The 20,035-nt window shown below is 42.9% G+C and overlaps 1 protein-coding gene across 1 annotated transcript in view; it reads left to right on the plus strand.

Moving 5' to 3' along the window:
• Positions 1–20,035, plus strand: part of Prep (prolyl endopeptidase) — a 109,805-nt gene that overhangs the window by 69,443 nt on the left and 20,327 nt on the right. Inside the window, exon 10 of the mRNA XM_076858384.2 lies at positions 4,405–4,508. Coding sequence (XP_076714499.1) covers positions 4,405–4,508 — 104 coding nt within the window. The remainder of the gene's footprint in view (positions 1–4,404; positions 4,509–20,035) is intronic.

A 20,035-nucleotide genomic window follows, 5' to 3' on the forward strand; every position in this document is an offset into this window, starting at 1 on the left:
TACTATTCGTATATAGTCACAGCTGTACACATTCTGTGATTTGTCCCCAGGAGTCCGGCTTAGTTGGCAATTTGCAACTGACCAGGCAGAGCCTGTCTTAAAAGCAGTCTGGCTGAAAAATGTCTGCACTTTCCTTATTCATTTGTCGAACTCCTTCGGCACTTTTTGTCCCACCCGATTTTGTTGCAGTCGTTGGTTTATTAGAGAATTAGGCAGTTGCAGGAGAGAGTTCGGCAGGTGCAAGTAGCTCCGTCCTCCTCTGGGATTTGGCCAGATCACAGTAATGCCTCATCCACTTTTCCTTTGAGCCTCTGAGTCACAGAGCTGGTAATGGATAAGAAATCTTATTGTGGTGACAGGTTGCTGTCAGGGTTATTAAAACCAAGAGAATGATGTTCTGTAAGTAGGTCTGAGAGTAGACCTGGCAGGCTTTGCTTTCCCAAACACCTTTCAGAAGATGGGGTGGGGTCGGGGCTGGGAAAAGAGTCCCAGGAATGTAGAAACCATGCCCAAGGCCTGGAGGAACTCCCTGTCTGGCTGTGTCCCCCACCCTCTCTTCCCTTTTCTCCCTGGAGCCTGGAGGGCAGCAGCAGCCAGTGAGCAGATGGAAGAATCCATTTTCTCCAGATGACCACACTCACCCCACTGCTGCAGGGGCCACATTTATCTCCTCAAACTCATATTGGTTCCCAAAATTTTACTTTGGGAACCAATTTTGGAAAAATCTCATATCTTGAACGGTTTAAACGAATAAAGAGCAAAGAAGAGCACAGGCCAGGGAAGAAGGGGTGACTCACCTGCTGTTAATGAAAGCCAGCATCCCCAGAGGCCTATAAAACTCCTTCAGTGACCCCATGTGGCCATTTATTTCAGGGACAAGCTCGTCATAACCTAGGGGAAGAAAGGGCTCATTGTCCTAGTATAAAATGATGGGTTCTGTGCAAGCAAAGTAATATTACCCATGACTATGGCTGTGAAGCCTGGAAGGAGAAGTGTGTTCCTGGTTCTGTAGCACCAGGCAGCTTCTGAACAAACCTTAATTTGTTATTGTAATGCTTGTTTTGTCTCCTTTGCCTCTTCGTCATTTTGCCTCCATCTTTCTCTCTTTTTCTTCTTAAATGCAACTTGTTATCGAAAACCAGAGAACAGGGCTTTCAGACTCAGACCTTCTGAGGTGAAAAGGAAAAAAAGTCAGATAATTCAAATCTATCTCAGAAAAGCAAGAATTGTCCGTGTGTGTATATACACGTCATGCACACACATTTACTCAAAAGCTGCCAGAAGCTGGCCTCTGAAGATTAGCCGTTCACTACAGTCAACAGCAGAGACATGAATTATAAGTAAAGCCTCGGGGTCACAAATAAGTATAGCCCCAGTTTCCCGCTGTGAATATGAGGTACATCTGGCAGGTGCATGCTAGCTAATCTTGTTTCCCATGGAGGTACATGGAGAAGATGCATCCTGAGCCAAGGCCATTTGTGACTTTTGCACCTTAAGTCACACTTGGGAGAAAACAGGCAGCCAGGGCAATTTGTAGCATGATGCACTGATTCTCTGTAGCTCAAACCTCTTAGCAGTTGAACTGATTAATTCTGTGCTTGGGGAACCTTGGGGGTTACCCAAGGTTAGCTCCAGAGAGATGTGCCTCTTTTAATAATCCAGGACAGGAGTGCCACAGGCATGGCTCTGGGAGGCAGGGATGAAATCTAAAAAGCCTTCACAGGCTGTTTGGGAAAGACAGGAACTTTTTAGGGGACTTGATTCTCTTTTAATAGCATTAAACCCAAACTATAATCAGATAAACTGGTGTCTACAGACCTCCCTTGCCTTCCCTCCACATAGCAGCTTTCAAGACCCCCCTGGTTCTTGTGCACTTCCCCTAGAGTGCCTCCCTCCTTCCATTATTTCAGATTATACTAGGGACTTGCTGGCTGATCTACCTGCCTCCATCCCACTGCCAGAATGGCCTTGTTGAAGTGCTGTTTTCATCTGGAATCATCTCAAGTCCAGAGACGACTTCTGGCCCTAAGGAAATTCCATAATCCAATTTTCTCTTTCAGCCTTAAACCTTGACATTTGTTGCCCAGAGAGCATCTAACTGGTTCTGTTCTTCATGATTCTACAATGTTTCCTTCAAACTCCATCTTCCTTGTTCTTTCCCCCATAGAGCCAAATCAGATAGGACACCAGCATCAGCAGGTCACGATGCTTCAGTTATGGTGTGAATGTGCAGTGGGCTAGCCTGGGCTAACCCAGGTGGATTGATACATATAAAGCTTTAGTAAAATGTATTAAGGACTGGTTCCTTCAGGTTTAACCCAGTCTCCCTCCAGGACCCATTATGTACCCTTGCACGGAATAGAAACAGTATTTGGCACCCTTTCTTTGAATAATGACCAGCCCCTGTTATTTGTTTACTTCCTGCAGCTGTTGGAGTTGACATCTTAACCTTTCTAGATAAACAAGCATGAAGAGTGCCATCTCCTATTCCTTATCCTTCATTAAGGATTTGCATTCTAGTACTTGGGTGACTTGGGTGAGGTCAGTGAGCTGACAATTCTGGCTCCTAAGTTCATTTTCTGAACTACAGTTTGTGGAAAGTCGCAGCTGAATCAGGTGCTCAAATGGCACATGCGTGGGCTGCACTCTTCCTTTTGTTTGGAGACTTTCTTTCAAGGATTTAGGTGCTTTTTGTGTTTGCGATGGGTCCTAGGTACTGATCAAAAAGCTCTTGAAAATTAAAGTGTGTCTGAAGAGAGCGTTTTGCTCTCCAGATTACATTTATACAGTCAAGAACAGTGTTCAGTGTATGTAGTTAATTGGCATGCGGCACGGAGTGTGCTTGGAGGTACATTACATATAAAGCTGTATTCTAACGAATATCCAAATATTTTTATTGGTACATTATAATTGTACGTAATAGTGGGATTTGTTGTTGCATATTTGTATATGCACACTGTATAACAATAGAATCTAGCCAATATCATTCCCCAATATTTCCCCTTTCCTTCTCCTGCCCTCAGTCTCTTTCCTCTACTGTACTGATCTTCCCTCAATTTCCCTTTACCACCACCTTTCTTTTCCTTTTTTCCTCTCTAGCTTCCACATATGAGAGAAAAAATATCCTTGACTTTGTGAGTTTGGCTAATTCCACTTAACATAATGTTCCCAAGCTCCATCCATTTTCCTGCAAATGACATAATCCAAATATGATTTAAACTAAGAAAGTCAATACTTTAGTCATGTTATATGTCTTCTTACTGCCAATGTTAACCAGACATCTAATTTTAGTAACCTTGAAATAGTTTATAAGCAGGAGAATTGAAATACATTGATATAGACTAGCTGTCATGCTGTTAATGAATATAAATATATTACTCCTTGCCAATGGGGGGCAGAGTATTGTTTCTTAGCCGTTAGTGAAGTACATACACAGAGGAGTTGGAAGAAAGAGTATGTCGCCATTTTAATGCATGATCAGTCAATTTAAATGTGCCCCGGGGAAGTACCGTTTGGTTTTCAGTTTTCCAGCAAGTACTGGGATCACAAAATCAATTTTTCATATGCTTGATAGCATATGTTTAAAGCATTATGTGGGAAAGTACTGTTTTCACACCAGCCACTCTAATTCTGTTTCCTAAACCACAGCAGAGCCATTGTTTGCAGACATTAATGACTCGTCTTACTTATTGTTTCTTTGATTTCGTTCTTAAATGTTAGAGAGTAGCATTAAATTCAGGAAATGCAATTTTAATTAGTGGTTAAATAAGCTGAAATTTTTGGTGTATATAAATCACTTTGTGTTGCTACTGAGATCATCAAAATTGAAAAAGCAGTTCCAAAGTGACTATGATCACCTTTGGTCCCCTCTGCTATCCGTATGTGTGTCCCAGGATAAGTAAGTGGCAAGTAGCAGGAGCCTCAGGGTACGCTTCGAGAGACGCCTGACTGGCTGTTAACCTTGGGCAAGTCATTGGAGTTTTCTGTCAATTGCCTTTTGGGCAGAAGGCCCCAGGTGAAGTTTCTGGGTTTTTTTTGTCTTGCACTTTTAAGTGACCTGCTTGAAGAAAATATGTTAAGTTTCCACAGTTGGGTGTTTTACCCTTTCTTGTTTTGCAAAGTGCATTAGAATCTTCTGTGGTGTGTGTTCAGGGTAGTGTTATAGAAGGAGGAGTGGCATTCAAGGGTAAGGAGGAGGGTGAACTCTCACAGGGCACCCCTTGTGCCAGTCTCTGTTGTCAGCCCTTTCTGGGACAGTGACCCTTCTGTTTCAGTAGTGATTGACTGGGACCCTGAGTCTTCTCCTGTCTTGCCTTGCCTGGCACACAGTTGTGCTTTGTGGTCCTCATTGCCCTTGCCTCTGTTGGTGAGTCTTGTGGACTAATCTAGGACTTCTCCTTTCAGGTATCATTTATCACTGTGATCTTACCAAAGAGGAACTGGAGCCCAGAGTTTTCCGAGAGGTGACTGTGAAAGGAATCGACGCTTCTGATTATCAGACAATCCAGGTATGGAGATTCTGATCTTATTACTGTGAGAGTTGGGAGATGTGACTTGGGGGCCGGGCTGTTCACACTCTACTTTGTCAGAAGCCACAGAGGTAATCCATAGTAATATAGACGACAAATATCTTTGGAGCCCCTGCTGTTTCTGGGCATTGAGCCAGACGCTGAAAATTCAGCAGTGAGCCTGGCATAGTCCCTGCCCTCTCAGAGCTTATGGGTTCTGCTCTTGTGGCTGCTATTCTTGACAAGAAGCCAAGTTCTTTGTCTCGGGGCTGTTATTGCAGTAGCTATCAAAGCAACACCGTTTGTCTGTGTCTGTCTACTTACTTGAAAATGGTTAATGTTCTCACTCGGATCTTTCAAAGATTTGCTCCGTGGAAAGTGTTCACTCAGGTGCTGCGAGTCAGTATTTTTAGTCTGAAGTTCCTACAGATTTCTGCTTGGCACAGAGTAGGCACTCAGTAACATATTCAAGTGGTTAAATTAACTAGTTAGTTGTCGTGTTACCACAAGCTCCTTCTCTCAACATCTTTTCAAGTGAAGAATCTCTTCTTTGTTTTTTTTTCAGTGCCCCAAGGGTACTGAGTCTCCCAGAAACTGAGTCACTGTATGGTTGATGACAAAGAACATCTCTGTTCCTTAGCAGTGAGAGGTCACCAGTAGTGCTCCCCGTGTTTATCCTTTGGGGCTAGACCATGCAGACCACAGATTAGGAATCAGAATGTTGCTTGTGAAGGAAGATTGGAACAGATCTTGGATTCAGCATCTTGGACACTTCCAAAGATCCTTTCATGAAACCAGAACATTGTCATTTGGCAAATTATCCTTCAGTTGTCTAGAAATAGTCCAGTTGATGGACTAGATCTAGGTCATAAGCAAAGCTTTGACAAAAACAGGTCGAGTGTTGGATTTGGATCAGGATTGTGGTGTGCCTTCCCCTGTTCCATGTTGAGAGTTGGCAAACTGGCCGCCTGTTTTGTTGGAGAGCAGCTGTGGCCTCTATCATGCTCTCCGTGGCTGCTTCTGCATTTTACACAGTGACTGCAACACAGATTACAGTGTTGCAGTTTAGATGAAGCCTAAAATATTTAGTATGTTTGGCCTTTAAGAATAATTTTGTGTGTAAATAGTGTTGAATATCAGAAGCACTGGGCTTTGGTCAAGAAGCCCCGCCTGGCAAGCCCGAGATCTGCCCTGTAGTCTTCATGTAACCTTGTGCCACGGTTTTTTTTTTCCAACAGTGAAATAGAGCTATTTACCTAGTTTTCAGGATTCCTTTGTGATTAGTATGAGATAGTGCATAGTAAGGGTCTGGCACACTGAATACCGTCTGTTTCTCTCAACAGAAATAAGAAATAGCAGGCTTAACAGTTTTCTGTATCAATTTTGCTTACTTCTGACTAGTTTCATTTTCAAGGTGAGCCATTGCCCGGAAGATTTCTTGTAGGGCCTGCAACCTGTGTCTGGTGTACCATGGCTCATCAGGTTACTTACACTTTACGAATCTGTTCCCTTTTAGGGTGTCATTCTTTACTGTTGTCCCTTTTCTCCATGTGTACAAATCTTTCCTATCGGCTCTTAAATTTGGCCTGGTCAGGGCCTTATTCTAATCCTTGCCTGTGTGCCCCCATTGAGAATAGATGTACCTCTCCTATCAATTACTGCCAAGGACAACCTGGGAGCACCCTGTACGTGTCCCCTCTTCTGCTCTCAAGAACATTCTTGGCTGCCCTAGATTTGGGCAGAATTACTCTAGAGAAACCCCCTTCTTCTCTCTGTCTCTGCTATGTAGCTTCCTCAGCTCCATCCAAAACCCACTGTTCTCTTTCCCATTTTCCAACAAACTGTCTGTGCCCAAGTATACAACTGCCTTTGGAGTTCACCTGGATTCCTTGGCAGGTGCCATGGAGTCCACTTCTCAAACAGGAACATAACTCTCACTTCTCAGTGAGGGTGACTGGGGCTCTGGAGAGGGATTTGTAAGTGGACAGAAAACATCCTGCAGGCATGGAGTAGAAACCACAGGATTTTGGGGAAAAGAGTCTATTTTTGTTTTCATTTATTTTTAGGATATTGTCATTTTTTATTCCACTTGACTCTGAGGTTTATATTTATTCCATTTTTTATTTAAAAAGAATATCCCTGGGACAATGGCATTTCTTTTTCCCTTCTGTGAGGTATTTTATCATTTTGAGCAAATGCTGCAGTACAGATTAGCCTACATCATTGGCGGACATTAATTAATGAGGGTAATGACCATGCACATTTTTTAATAGTACTGCCTTCCTGGAGGTGTAGCTAGTAAAAATAAATAACCTAAGGGGAGAAGAATGGAAAGGTTCTAGAAATGTGACTAAATAAGCCATGGGGGCCAGTTCCTTGTGGGGTCTGTATTTCCTTAAGACACTACACATTTTAACTGGAAAGGTGAAGGACCTGGTGTCATATTTTTCTGATAGACATGGAGTAAAACTTCTGTCTATATATCCTTTATACATTCCTAATTATATGTATGGGTAGAAATTGATCTGTATCAGAAGTAAAATTTTGAAAAACAGTTCTAAAAAAAACTATTTCTCTTACCTTTAGAGGTACATGTAAGAATTGAGTTTCATAACTTTCCTATGTTTATAATTTCATTAATGTTATACACCATCAATGAAATTCCATTATGTACAACCACGAGGACGGGATCCTAATTAGAATACTCCATGTACGTATAATATATCAAAGTACACTCTCCTCTCATGTATATATAAAAAGAACAAACTTAAAAAAAATTTTAAAGAATTGACTTTTTGACTTTCAGACAGGTTTATCAAATTTGCAGTGGATCAGTAAATACAGTGTTTGTAACAGCTACAATGTCAGGGACTGTTGGAATTCAGAGACCTGCCAGATACTGGTGGTGCCCCTGGGAAACTGACAGACTGGAGAGGTGAAACATGCAGATCTGAAAAGATAGCCCACCTGAGGTTGTCACCATGGTCAAGGGAAGAGTGTGGGCTTCCTCAGCACTGTGGAGTGTGGGGACGTCCTACCAGAGTCAAGGAGGACTCCTTCCTATTGGGTGGAAGTTGGGCAGGGCTGAGAAGGTTGGCTGCCTTCAGGATTCCCAGTTCCCCCGAGACTCGTGAGCAGTTCCCCCACCCTCATGCAGAGACTGCCTCTGCCTTTGGATTGCAGTGGAATTCCATAATTTCATAAGTTCAAGAAGACACACACCCTCAGTGCTCTGTGTGATGAGGTGGCCTTTGCCTTGTATGATTTGGGGATGAAATAATGCACTGTGGTTGAACGTGGCAAAACAAAGGAACATAGTGTAGCAAGATGCACTTTCTGGCTTCTGAGAGTCTCCCTGTCCTTCAGCCAGCCATCTGGAGGACATTTTCTCCTTTCCAACTAAAAGGCAAAATTCACAGACCTGAAAAAAACCAGTTAACTGAGTAAACTATGAACAAACTCTATTCACAGCAGTTTCCACTTTTTGTAAAAGAATGAATTAGGAGAATCTTAGTAACCATATTTTATGGGAGGGAAGCAAACTTAAATCACAAACAGAAAACAGTAGGATGATATGTACCTAACATAGACCTCATTACCTGTATTCTTCTTCTGTTACACTTAGGAGTGTTCCTCTTCTGAGCATTACCTATTATGGTGCATCAAGACCATCCTTAAGATGATTTGCTGAATAGAAATGTTCCATTAGATGAATCTTTTGGGTTTAACAGCATACCTTGAGCCTTGAGGTCAAAGCAACAGTAATATTTTTCTTTAAATTTAGATTTGGATTTTTTTTGTGTGTCTCCAATTTCCTAACCTTGGTGATAACTAATTTGTGGTTGCCAGCATACAGGATTTTCAGAACATATCTTCAGAACATTAATTACTGTTTTAATACTAACCTCTGCTCTGAGCTCATGACACATGGAGTATTGACTCACACACATCCTTGGTGAGCTGATTATTGAACTAATGACAATTTATTTCTGTAGAATTGTGTTCATGCCATTGGGTATTGGTCAGAAATCTTCAGAACATAGCAGGGGAAAGTGAATGGGGGAGCACTTTCCAAAAGAAGCTTTTGAGGAGTCACTGTGCTTATAAGTGATTAGGAAATTGTCTGCAATGGAATCATTTGTTCTTGACAATTCATTGCCTAAGTACTGGTGTGACTTTTTACATTGTCTTTCATGGTGACATATCCTTGCACAATCAGATTCCTGCCCTGCTTTAGAATTTTCAGTGTGATGCAGCCTTCCAGTTTGAAGGCACAGTGTTCACATTCAGACTACACATGTTTATGTCCCTTTCCTCCTTTCTGCATGTCAGTAGTATTGGAATAATTTGACTCTAAAAGATGGTAAGAGTATTTGTTTCTTGTTACCTTATGATAGAGAAATGTGACCCAATTCTGTAGCTGCCGCAGATTTCATACCACTATACCTAAATTCTCTTCTCCAACTAAAAAATATGACCTTGCAGCAACCTGAGAATATTTAACCCATACTATGTAAAAACCACAGAGAAACCTTGAGAGTGGAGCCACCCTGTTTGGGTAGTTGTGTAAAATCCCTGCAGTGAGAACCCTAGGGAGATTTCCTGAGCCTTCTGTGGGGCTTCCCTGCGACAAGGTGGATGAATATCCACGGCTTCCTCAGTCCTGTGCTCTTCCTCTGAGTTTTTCTGACCAGGAAAAGATCTTATTTGAAAGCAGCTCAACCTGTGCCTGGTTACTTACTGTTTAGGGAAGGCACCAGGAGAAGAAGCCCCATCAGTCGGCTCCTGTGGGGAATGTGGGACATGGTACCACACATGGCCCAGTATCACGGCAGTTCTGCTTTGCAGGCTTGCCTTGCTGAGATATTAGTGAGTCAACTAGGTGTTGACTTAAAATGAATGGCTTAGATTCAGTTCCAGAAGGCCACCTTGGTTTATAGCTTGTGAGTAATGTTGTCTGTCATACTTGAGGCCCTAACTCCGAGATCAGGCTATACATAAACTCCATATCATAGGTGACAGTTGTACTCTTTGTAGATTTGTTCACCCACATACAAAATTCTAGGTATTCAGAAATCACAGATATTGCTAAGTTTGCTGATGTGAGTAATAAAACCACTTACCTAGGTTTAAATTTGGTTCTAAGAGTGATGAGATTTTTTGAGATTCATAAAAGTTACTGTTGCTGAGCTTTGCTGATCTCTAGGTGGATGAATTTCAGGGTAGCCATAGCTAACAACTAGCTCCAACTGTTTGCTAGAAAAACCATCTTGGAACAGAATGATATTTCATTATCCTATATAAACAAAGTAGGAGGGCTGGGGATATACCTCAGTTGGTAGAGTGCTTACTTGGCATGCATGGGGCCCTCGGTTCAGTCCCCAGAAACAAATACACACACACACACACACACACACACACACACACACACACAGTAGGAGCTCACTTCTTAATAGAATTGAAGTAGTGGCATTGTATGTTTACTAATGGCATTTATCTGTTGTTGTTTTAATAACTTTCTGATTCTGTAAATGAATTTGAATCTTGAGCTGTATTTTTCATTGTAGGTTCAGCTGTAAGCTACAGGAAAAATAACATCAAAACATCCATGAAGGAGATAGTTTATTTCCCTCTTGCATAAGAGAATGGCTGGGGGGGCAGTCCTGGGCCAACTAGGTGTCCAAAGAGGGAGGAATCCTACATCCTCTCTTGCTGTTTCTTCTTATGTGGATGGCTTCTGTCCCAGTGTCACCACATGGTCCCAGGTGGCTGCTGGAGTTTCAGCCATGTTACACTCACTTTCCAACCAGCAGAGAGGTGGCAGTAGGGAAGAAATGAGAATGGGTACACGCCGGCTGGTTTCTAAGGATGTTTGCTAGAAGGTGGTGTGCATTATATAGGCTCATGTGTTAATTGGTGAAAACCTACTTAAGACCTAATTGCACAGAGGTTTAAGCTGCAACTTTACTCCCAGAGGGGAAAAAAATGTGTCCAGCTAAAAATTAGGGCTTGATTATTCAAGAAACAAAGGAATGGATAATAGGGACCAGTAGCAGTCCTCCCCACCACGCAAAACAGGCTGGCAGTCAACAGACTTTTAGGTGTGGGCCCTGAGACCAAGGGGCCCCACGCCACCTGGTGGCCAGGTAACTAACTCCCAGGATCAGGCTTGGAAAAACTTGACTTTTCAGATATTATAATCCAACAGCAGAAATCACCCACTATAAAGACAGAAGCATCTTATGAGGAGATGCTTCTCACATGAAGAAATAAGTTTAATATTGCTTCCATAACATGAAGTGTGATAAGGGAATATTTGAGCTTTACGATTAACTGACAGGTTATCTGGCACCGTGTGGAAGTGGGGTAAGCTCCAGGTGACTGATGCTGCACCAGAGTCATAGCTGGGATCACCACTCTCAGCTGCCTTTCTGTACCATTCCTTTGAAGGCTGTGGACACAGTCCATTGAGAGGCCTGCTGTTTGGAAAGGAAGCATGGTGTGAGTCAGCCCACAGGGAGGTGGTCAGGTCCCTGTTTTCAAAGCTGCCTCCTCTGCTTTTCCCTAAGTAGTATGGCTTACCACTGATGTGGTTTAGGCCTCAGGACAAAGTTACATGCTCCTTTGGTTTGGATGTGGCTTGAATGTGTCCCCAAAGGTTCTTGTCTTAGGAACTTTGTCCCTAGAATAGTGGTATTGAGGGTGGACTTTTAAGAGATGGGGCCCAGTGGGAGGTTCTTAGGTCATTGAATTAGCTGCCCTTGGAAGGGATTGAGGATCTAAGGTGACTCACCTAAAAGCTCCTGAGAGTAAGTTGTTCTAAGAGTGAGCTGGACCCCTGGATCTGTCTCTGGCTTCCAATTTGAAGATGTGCCCTCCTCCTCCACATTCACTTGCCATTGTGAAGTCATCCACCACAGCAGAGGCCAAAACTAAATAAGCCTTTTCACTTGATAAAAGTTAGCCTGCCCCAAGTTTTTTATTACAGTAACATAAAATGGACGAATAAATATACTTTCTAATCACACACATATTAGAGCTTGTCTAAGTGAGTCAATCCTCAGCTTTTACAGAGGAGGAAACTGAAACTGAGTGCCAAGGCCTTGACAAAAGTTACACCATTAATTGGCATCCAAGGCCAGAATTCTGAATTCCAGATCTATGCTAATCCTTTACATTTTTTTTTTGTTATCAATAAAAGTTGTTTATTCTCTTTATAGCTCAGGATTTATTTCTTGTTTTTGTTTTACCTCTGCAAGAAACAAATTAGACTAATGGCCTTTAATTTCCTAAGCTTCCTTATCTCTAAAAGAATGTTTCAAGTATCTGGTGAGGACTGGATAGGTTCCCTTATGGAACCTATTAAATAATAGAAATACTGCCTGTATAAAAAGGGGAGACGGAGCGAAATACTGCCTGTATAAAAAGGGGAGACAGAGCCCACAAATTCCTATGTTTATGACTTATAAATATTATTTATTTAATGACTCATAAATAATTTTTAGTGATAAATAGTTTATGATGTATTTTAATGTTCACTTCCAGTCTCCTTGTTACATATTAATGGAGATTTCACTGCCTCACCCATTTGTTTATTGGTGTCTCTCTCTCCCTCTCTCTCTCTCTCTCTCTCTCTCTCTCTCCTCTCCCTCCCTCCCTCCCTCCCTCCTCTCCCTCCCCCTCCCCCCCCCCTCTCTCTCTCTCTCACACACACACACACACACACACACACACTTTTCTATTTATGGAGCTTCATTTAATGTCTGAAATGTTGGCCACCATGTGGCAGCTTGAACCCCCATTTAAAATATATTTTAAGCCAGGCACAGTGGCGCATACCTGTAATCCCAGCAACTCGGGAGACTGAGGCAGGAGGATTGTGAGTTTGAAGCCAGCCTCAGCAAAAATGAGGCATTAAGCAACTTACTGAGACTCTGTCTCTAAATAAAATACAAAATAGGACTGGGGATGTGGCTCAGTAGTTGAGTGCCCCTGAGTTCAATCCCTGGTACCCCCCCACACAAAAAAATACAATATATTTTAAATGAAATAAAACTTAAGTATTTATGTCTCTGTTCTTGTCTGCGCATCCCTACTGGTACTCATATTCAGAAATATTCATAGCTTTATTTTGGAAACTAGCCTCAGACCGCTGCTTCTTGTGCGGTGAGTCTGGGTAGCAACTTCTGTATCCAAAGAAAGTAACTTGCCACGGCTCTTTCTTGCAGGTCTGCTTATATTCCCAGGGTCTATTCATGTTTTCTGTCTTCTAAATAGGTGAATTTAGATAAAGAAATTGTAGAATTAGGAGGACATTTGGAAATAGGAATCTTACAGTACTTTAAATTTTCTCTGCATTCAGAAGGCTGAGCAGGAGAAAGCTGAGGGTAATCTTTTCCTGCTTTTCTATCAGTACCATTGCTAAGACCCAGGGGGACATTTTGAGCAGCCAGCTGCAGAACTGTTTTTGCTTTCCTGCTCTATACTCTTGTCTTTTATGGCAAAAAGAGAAAAGAGCAGCTCCATGTGGACTCTCTACCTGCTATAGTTTCTCTCCACCCTTCATCTCCCCTCCCGTCCCCTCCTGTACCTTCCCTGGAGTTACATTGATGGTGGAAAGATGATGGAGTGAATAAAAATAGATCCAGCACTGCGGATATTCCATTATCTCCCTGGAGGAAAAAGCATTATTGGCCTAACTGTCATTGGACTGTGAAGAAGAGAGAAAGTTTTCCATTTCCACAAGTATCATCTTTTGACTTGGATTAAGTATACCTTACCTGTACTTAGGAAGTGGACTTTCTCTGTTCACTCTCAGTGCTGACTAAATTTACAGGGTAGACCAGAAATGTCGCCATGGTTATAAACATGATGACATGGAAGGCAAAAGGAGGTACTGCACAGGATTCGTGTGGGTTCCTAGTCATTATCTGTGCCAAGTGGGGCCTCCCCTAGGTACCTCTGTGGCCTATCTGGGTACCACCTCCCTGAGAAGCCCCAAGCCCTCCCAGCTGAGACCCTGCCCACCAATCTGTCTCACCTCTGTTTCATATCTTTTTCCTCCACGATTCATCCTGGGACTATTCCTTTTCCTTGACTCCATTTTCCAAATTCTACACATTTTTCAGTGTTCAAGCACCTCACTATTTCTCTGTAGAAGCTTTTCTTCTTGTTTCTGCCTCGGGAAGTCAGTCTAAAACAGAAAGACAGCAGAGAGGATGTCTTCAGCTGTCACTTGACAAAATAAAATGGATGTCAGGGCCTGGGCCTGCGTGCTCTGCGCACATCTCATTTCTCCAGAGGTAAGCTGGAGGAAAGCTGTCCTGCAAGGCTGGGCTGGCTTCCCTCACCAGACCGTCCTAGTTCAACAGTTGAGTACCCTGAGGTAATTAGTTCTGGGTCTTCACGTAGAAATGTATATAAAACACCATGGCTTTATTAAGACCTAGAAAAAACTGTCTCACTTAACCCTGGTTAATGTCTCAAAATCAAGAACTGTAAATTGTCTACTCAGTCTGAATTTAAATGCAGCCCATACTAATTCTGGAGCACTTAAGATCATCTATCAGTTCTGCTAAGTTAAGTAATAGATGATGTTCTGTGTCCTCCCTGCCTTTAGCTGTGTACATTTGTATACACGTGGGTGAGTATGAGTAGACATAAGTATGAATATGTATAAAAGCATGTTTTTAAACAGAATATCTTCTTTGGTCCCAGTTCAAGTTGGAGGTGATTCTATAATTGGACTTCAGACAGAAAATTAGGGTATAAGTGAGAAATCATCATGTACATGCTGCCTGCGTCTGGACCTTTTTTATCTTGTGCATAGGATCTATCAAGTTCAACTCCAGAATGAAATGTGCATTTAGCTAATTTAAGTATTGGGAAGAAATTGGGGGAAAGTATAAATAACCTAAATCCCATACAGTATGTTATTTGGGAATCTGCAGATTCTCATTGTTGAACGTGCCAATTTTGACTCTAAAGCTTGAAAGTCTCAGAGGTGGAAGGGACAAAAGAGTGTTCTGGGCCATTGCTGGAGCTGCCTCTGCTCACCTGTCTTGTTTTACCTTACTCCAGTCCATTTACAGCCACCAGAGGCTCACCTCCCATCAGCAATTCTCTGTCAGCATTAACACGGAGCTGGGATGGGGAAGAACCACTTTCATTCATCCCATCAGTGTGCGTTTATTAAAAATTTACTATGGGCCAAGCATTGTGCTAAACAGTAGAATATAGCAGTGACTTAAAGGCTGTAGTTTTTGCCCCTATGAGGAATAAAACAAGCAGAAAATAAGCATCTACATTGCAGGTTGGTAGAAGGACCTCAGCAAAGAATAGCTGGGGGCCACTATAAATAGAGAGGGGGGTCATGAAATCACCCTAAGTTTTCACTTAAATGGAAGTCTAGAGGCCCAAAGGGAACTAATCATGTGAAAATGGGATGGGAAGCCCAGAATATTAAGGCAAAGACCCCAAGAACAAAGCACAGAGCCTCAGAAGGGACCTAAGAGAAGACTGGGACCCAGTGAGGGAGGAGGAATGGACAGTGGGCATAAGGAAGGTAGGGCACATGGCCATGTTCAGGATTTCAGATTTATTCCAAATGTGGTGGGAGTCACTACAGGGTTTTTGCACTGAAAAGTACATGGTTCTGACTTAAGAAATTATCCTCTTCCATGTTGTGGAGAACAGATTACCCGTGGGAGGGAACCAGGAAAGAGATAAGGTAGGCTGGACTAAAGTAGAAATTGGGACATGGGGAAAATGGGTTTGAATGTACCTGGAAGTTGGATCATCCCTGGCATGGACATGCTAAGGGATTACATGCTGGAAGGTGATATCAAGAATGACCCTGAGATTTCAAATTAAAGCAACTGGTACCATTTATGAATGAGTTGGTAATGGGTTGGGTAGGGAGGGTTCAAGAGGGAAAATGTTTTGAGCATGCTAATTTTTTGGTACCTTTTAAACTAATGGTGAAGTCAGGTAGAGAGTTAGATATTTGAGTCTTATGCTTGCAGAAGAGATCTGTGTTATAAGTGTGAGAATCTTCAACTTCAATGTGTTATTAAAATTCAGGGATGGGGACACAATCTCAAGGTGGGGAAGAATGTAAAGAGTGGAGAAGGCTCAGAACTGAGCCCTGAGGAGCCCCACATCTACAAGAGTGGCATATAGTACCCAGTGCTCAAATGAGGTCAAACAAAGAAGGGAAATAGTTCCTGGATTTGACAGGGAAGATTCATTGTTGATCTTAACAAGAGCATTTTTAGCAAGCAGTGGGGCAGACCAGTGACTGGACAGGTTAAATTGAGAAAGACAGGAGAAAATGTACATGGCACCCATAGCATTGGTTCCTTATGAGTGGGTGTGATTGATGGGTGGGGAGGATTTGCTTTGCTTTTATGCATTAATTTCCTACTAAGAAACAATCTCATATTAGTGCTGCAATGTGAAAAGCTTAAATCAAAAATAATTTTTTTTTTTTTAAGTAAAGAACTCTTGAGTGGTTTGAGTATCTCTGACTTTTAACAGCTGTGGTTTATATCAACTTCCCACTCTCCCCATTCTCTTCCTTCTCCAGATTACTTTTCCATTTGTCATTTTTTTCCTGTAGACTAACTGGTATAGCTGTGCTAAGAGAACTTATCAATCCAAAAAATAAATTTTCTTTATTTCATAAAAACTTACTCTGCAATACAGGTTTATATAACATTTGTGGTCTCAGAGAAGAGGCATGAGAATGGGAGAAATGGAGACCATGTGTGCAGACAGTCTTGGGAAGTCTTTTTGCATGGGGCAAGAGCGCTGCATGAGGTCTGTGGCAAGTCTTACTAAGTGGGAAAAATCACATTGTTTTGGTGTTGATGGATTGGTCCCATTAAGCAGGGACCCACTACAGGAGCTGACCTCAAGGAGGTGAGGGGGATCCAGAGCTCCAATGGAGGATTGCCTTTCACAGAGAAGGGGCGTTTTCTCCATTCTTCCAGAAAGGAAGGGAAAACACACTGTGCCGGTGCCTGGGGGCTCTGGAGTTGGGGACCATCTACTAGCCAGCCCCATCCTTTCCCTCCTGAGACTTCATAGGCCCTGAATTCTCATCTACATTTTTTCAGACCCTTTTTGAATTTCAACTAAAACTTAAAACATAGTTTTGAAATCTTTATGTTCTTTGTTATGTGCTCAGTTTAGGAGTGGGAGTACTCAAATATTGAGCATTAGAATTTTCTCTTTCTTAACAATTAGATTCCTACCGGGTTGTTCTTCTCTGTCGGTCAGGATAGGCTAGATCATTGAGGTTAACAAGCAACTCCAGAATCTTGAAGAGTTAGCCTGAGATTTTCTTTTCTTTTAATTTGCAGTGCTGGGGAGTGAACGCAGGGCCTTAGGCAAGCGTTAGGCAAGCGCTGCACCACTAAGCTTCATCCCCAGCTCCAAAGCCAGAGCAGTTTAGTCCCTCATTTTGGCATCCTGTCACACATCAGCCTAGGCTCTTCTCCATGTCCCTTCACTGCAGGAAGGGACCTTCCTACCCCTGTGGCTCACAGAGAGCGCATTTAACCTACGATGGTGGCCCTCATTCCTTCTGTCTAGAAGTAACAGCCCCCATCCTAGGCATGTAACATCCAACACATGTTCTGAGGGCAGATTACCTTGGAAGTGGGAAGGGAGTGTGTGGCCAGTCCTCTGTGCAGGAAGGAGAGGAATGGAGCACCCAGGACAAGCCCTGCCAACTGCCCTTCCCAGAGAAGGCAGGACAGGCGTTGGTAGAATCTGGGTGTCATCTCTACACAGTCCCCGTCCTTTTACCACAGCACCTAAAATCCTGTCAAGAGACATCCATTCCATTAATTTAAGCTTTCGTTTTTCCAAGCATTTTCTTTACAAAATGCAAACAGCTCTAAAAAAAAAAAAAAAAAATAGTGAATAGTCCTTTTCTTCTCCTCCAGGGGCCTTATTATTTTCTCTGGAAGACTCAAAACCGTGGGAGAGTTTGCATCCTGAGCACACCGTTTTTCATTAAGTGACATTTATTTTTCTACTTTACTTAATAAAGAGCATATAGAACGGCCAGTCAGAGCTTCTGTCCAGCCCGGGTTGAGCTACTAATAACCCCAGGCTAATCTGCGTGGCCCTTACAGGCCAGCTTCCCCTCAGGCTTTCAGGCATGCATCACTCCTCTGCACCCATTTGGATCCAGGGTTCCCACACTTATTTGAATGCTTACAGTCTGTGAGGGACGGGGGCAGATATTGGAGGTAAGGAAGCAGCACTTGAATACAGTGCTCATTCATCAGTGAAAGGACTTCTTCCTTGGGGTGACATTGGTAGATTGTGGCCTCCTGTAAATGCACTATCCCACAGTAGTGATAGTTGTGATGGTGTCAGTTTGGGTAAAAGTTTATGTCAGTTTTGATACATTAGCAAGCTAACTTCCTGGTGGGGGCAAATGTTAGTGGGCAGGGCAGCCAGTTCTGAGCTCAGTGGTACAGAGGAAGTGACTATGGGCCATTGTTTCCTAGGATAGTGTGGCCTCTTAATAAACAGCATGTCCCCTACCATTATGTTTGTCTGCTGGTTTGACCTTGAATAATGCCCCCAAGACCCCACAGTCTGGCCCCTGCTCTCTCCCTGTCTAAATCTCCTGCTACTCAGTCTCCATCATTCAGCTACAGCCATACTGGTCCCCTGGTTTTGCCCATATGCCCTCCCTGTTCCAGCCCTCTCTGCTTGAGAGTCCACCCAACTCTCAGCCACTCCTTCACTTTCTCTGAGTTCATGGATCAGAGACGACATGCCCCACCCTGTGTACAGCAGCCCTTTCCTACCGCCGCCTCCCTATCCCAGCTTCATTTTTCCATGGTGCTTCTCGCCAGCTGACGGTACATTGTCATTTGTTCTTGTGTTTATCTGTCTCGCCACTAGAATGTGGTTTTGCCCATTGAACTATCCTCAGAGGATAGGGAAGATACATATAAATGCTTGGACCATGAAAGAGAGAGGCCATGATAGATGGTGGACTCTGAAATAATCTTATTGTTGCCAGAAACCTATAAAAATTGAACATTTCCTTTCTGTAATATTTCTGTGTTTGTCTCCCTCTTGTAGGGTAATTGGTCTTGTCCACTCAATACAGATAGTGTCAGAAAATGAACATTTACTACCATTTTTGTGTTTCTTATAAAATGTCCTTCCTCGCTTTGTTAGTCATCCCCATGGAGAGAAGCTAAAGACAGTGATAGTGATGCTGTTCAGTCCTAATTTAATAAAATGAAAATTGTCAGGTGAGAAGTCATTTTGAAGTGAGGGTTTAGAATGGCTTGGTGAAAGGATTAAGCAAATAAAAATAATTATTTCCCAAACTTTTTTTAAGCCCTATGCTTTGTATCTGACAGTGTTGGCCGTACTGGGAATATAAGGATAGTGTTTACTGGGGAAAACCGGAATGTAACAAAACATTTGCAGCTGTTTTTTGGAGGTACTATATTATAGTTGTTCTCAGGGCCTGTGGGAGCTTAGAATGTGGACCATCTAAGACTGCTCTGGAAGGAGGGTTCCTGGAAAAAAGTTCTGGGTAGCCAGGGGAGGGACTCCAGGGGGAGAACAGCCCGCACAACAGCAGAGGTCACCAGCACCCCATGGAAGCAAGAAGCCATGGCAGGAGAGCAGCCTCAAAAGAGAGCCAGGTTCAGACCCTCCAGGCCTGGTCTGCCACCCAAATGGGGCAAGACTTAAAAGGGCCTAGGTAGGATATACCTAGGGCCATCTCCCTGCCCAGTGCTCAGAGAATGGGGGTCAGGAGCCAGAGACAGTCATAAAGGCTGGTGGTAGTCATGGTGGTCAGTGAACCCATGGGCACATCTGAAAACCCCAGCAGTGTGTATGGAAAGAAGAGAAGATCAAAGTCTCAAGGGATACTAACATTTAAGGTACCAGGGGATAAAGAGGAGCCGGGCAAACTTTTATCCTGGAACCCAGGTTTGAGGGGGATGGCATGGAGGAGAAGGGGGTGGGGGGATGAGCAGGTCAGTGTTGGGATTAGCTGAGAGCATTTGACTGAGTGAAGCCAGTGAGTGTCATCAGGTAGCTATGAATTGAAGAGGCTATGTGGCAGGGGCGGGTGGCCAAGAGCCCAGCTGCTTCTAATGGATTGAGGGGTCTCCCTTGTTTATCAATTCCTCGGTGATAGAAATGTTACATGGAATTCATTAAATGGTGGGGTTTTGTACTCAGTGTGCTAGCTCCATTAGCTTCTCTGCACATAGCCTGATGTGCTGTCATTGCCCCATCTTCCTTGTCCACGTTCCAAATGCCATCTATCATCAGTACAGCATACGGTGTTCTTCCATGAACCTGGTTCAATTATTCATCTTCAGCTTTCATTTCTCCTAACTATTGCTGGCAATAAAAAACACATGTGATTAAAAGTATATTTTCCTGTGTTTCAAAACACTTCAAAGCAAAACACAAGATCTTTTTATCATGATAGGGCTTAGGGTAAAAGGATATAATTGCACTAGATT

The sequence above is a fragment of the Callospermophilus lateralis genome, chromosome 6 (genome assembly GCF_048772815.1).
Source record: "Callospermophilus lateralis isolate mCalLat2 chromosome 6, mCalLat2.hap1, whole genome shotgun sequence".
Lineage (NCBI taxonomy): Eukaryota > Metazoa > Chordata > Mammalia > Rodentia > Sciuridae > Callospermophilus > Callospermophilus lateralis.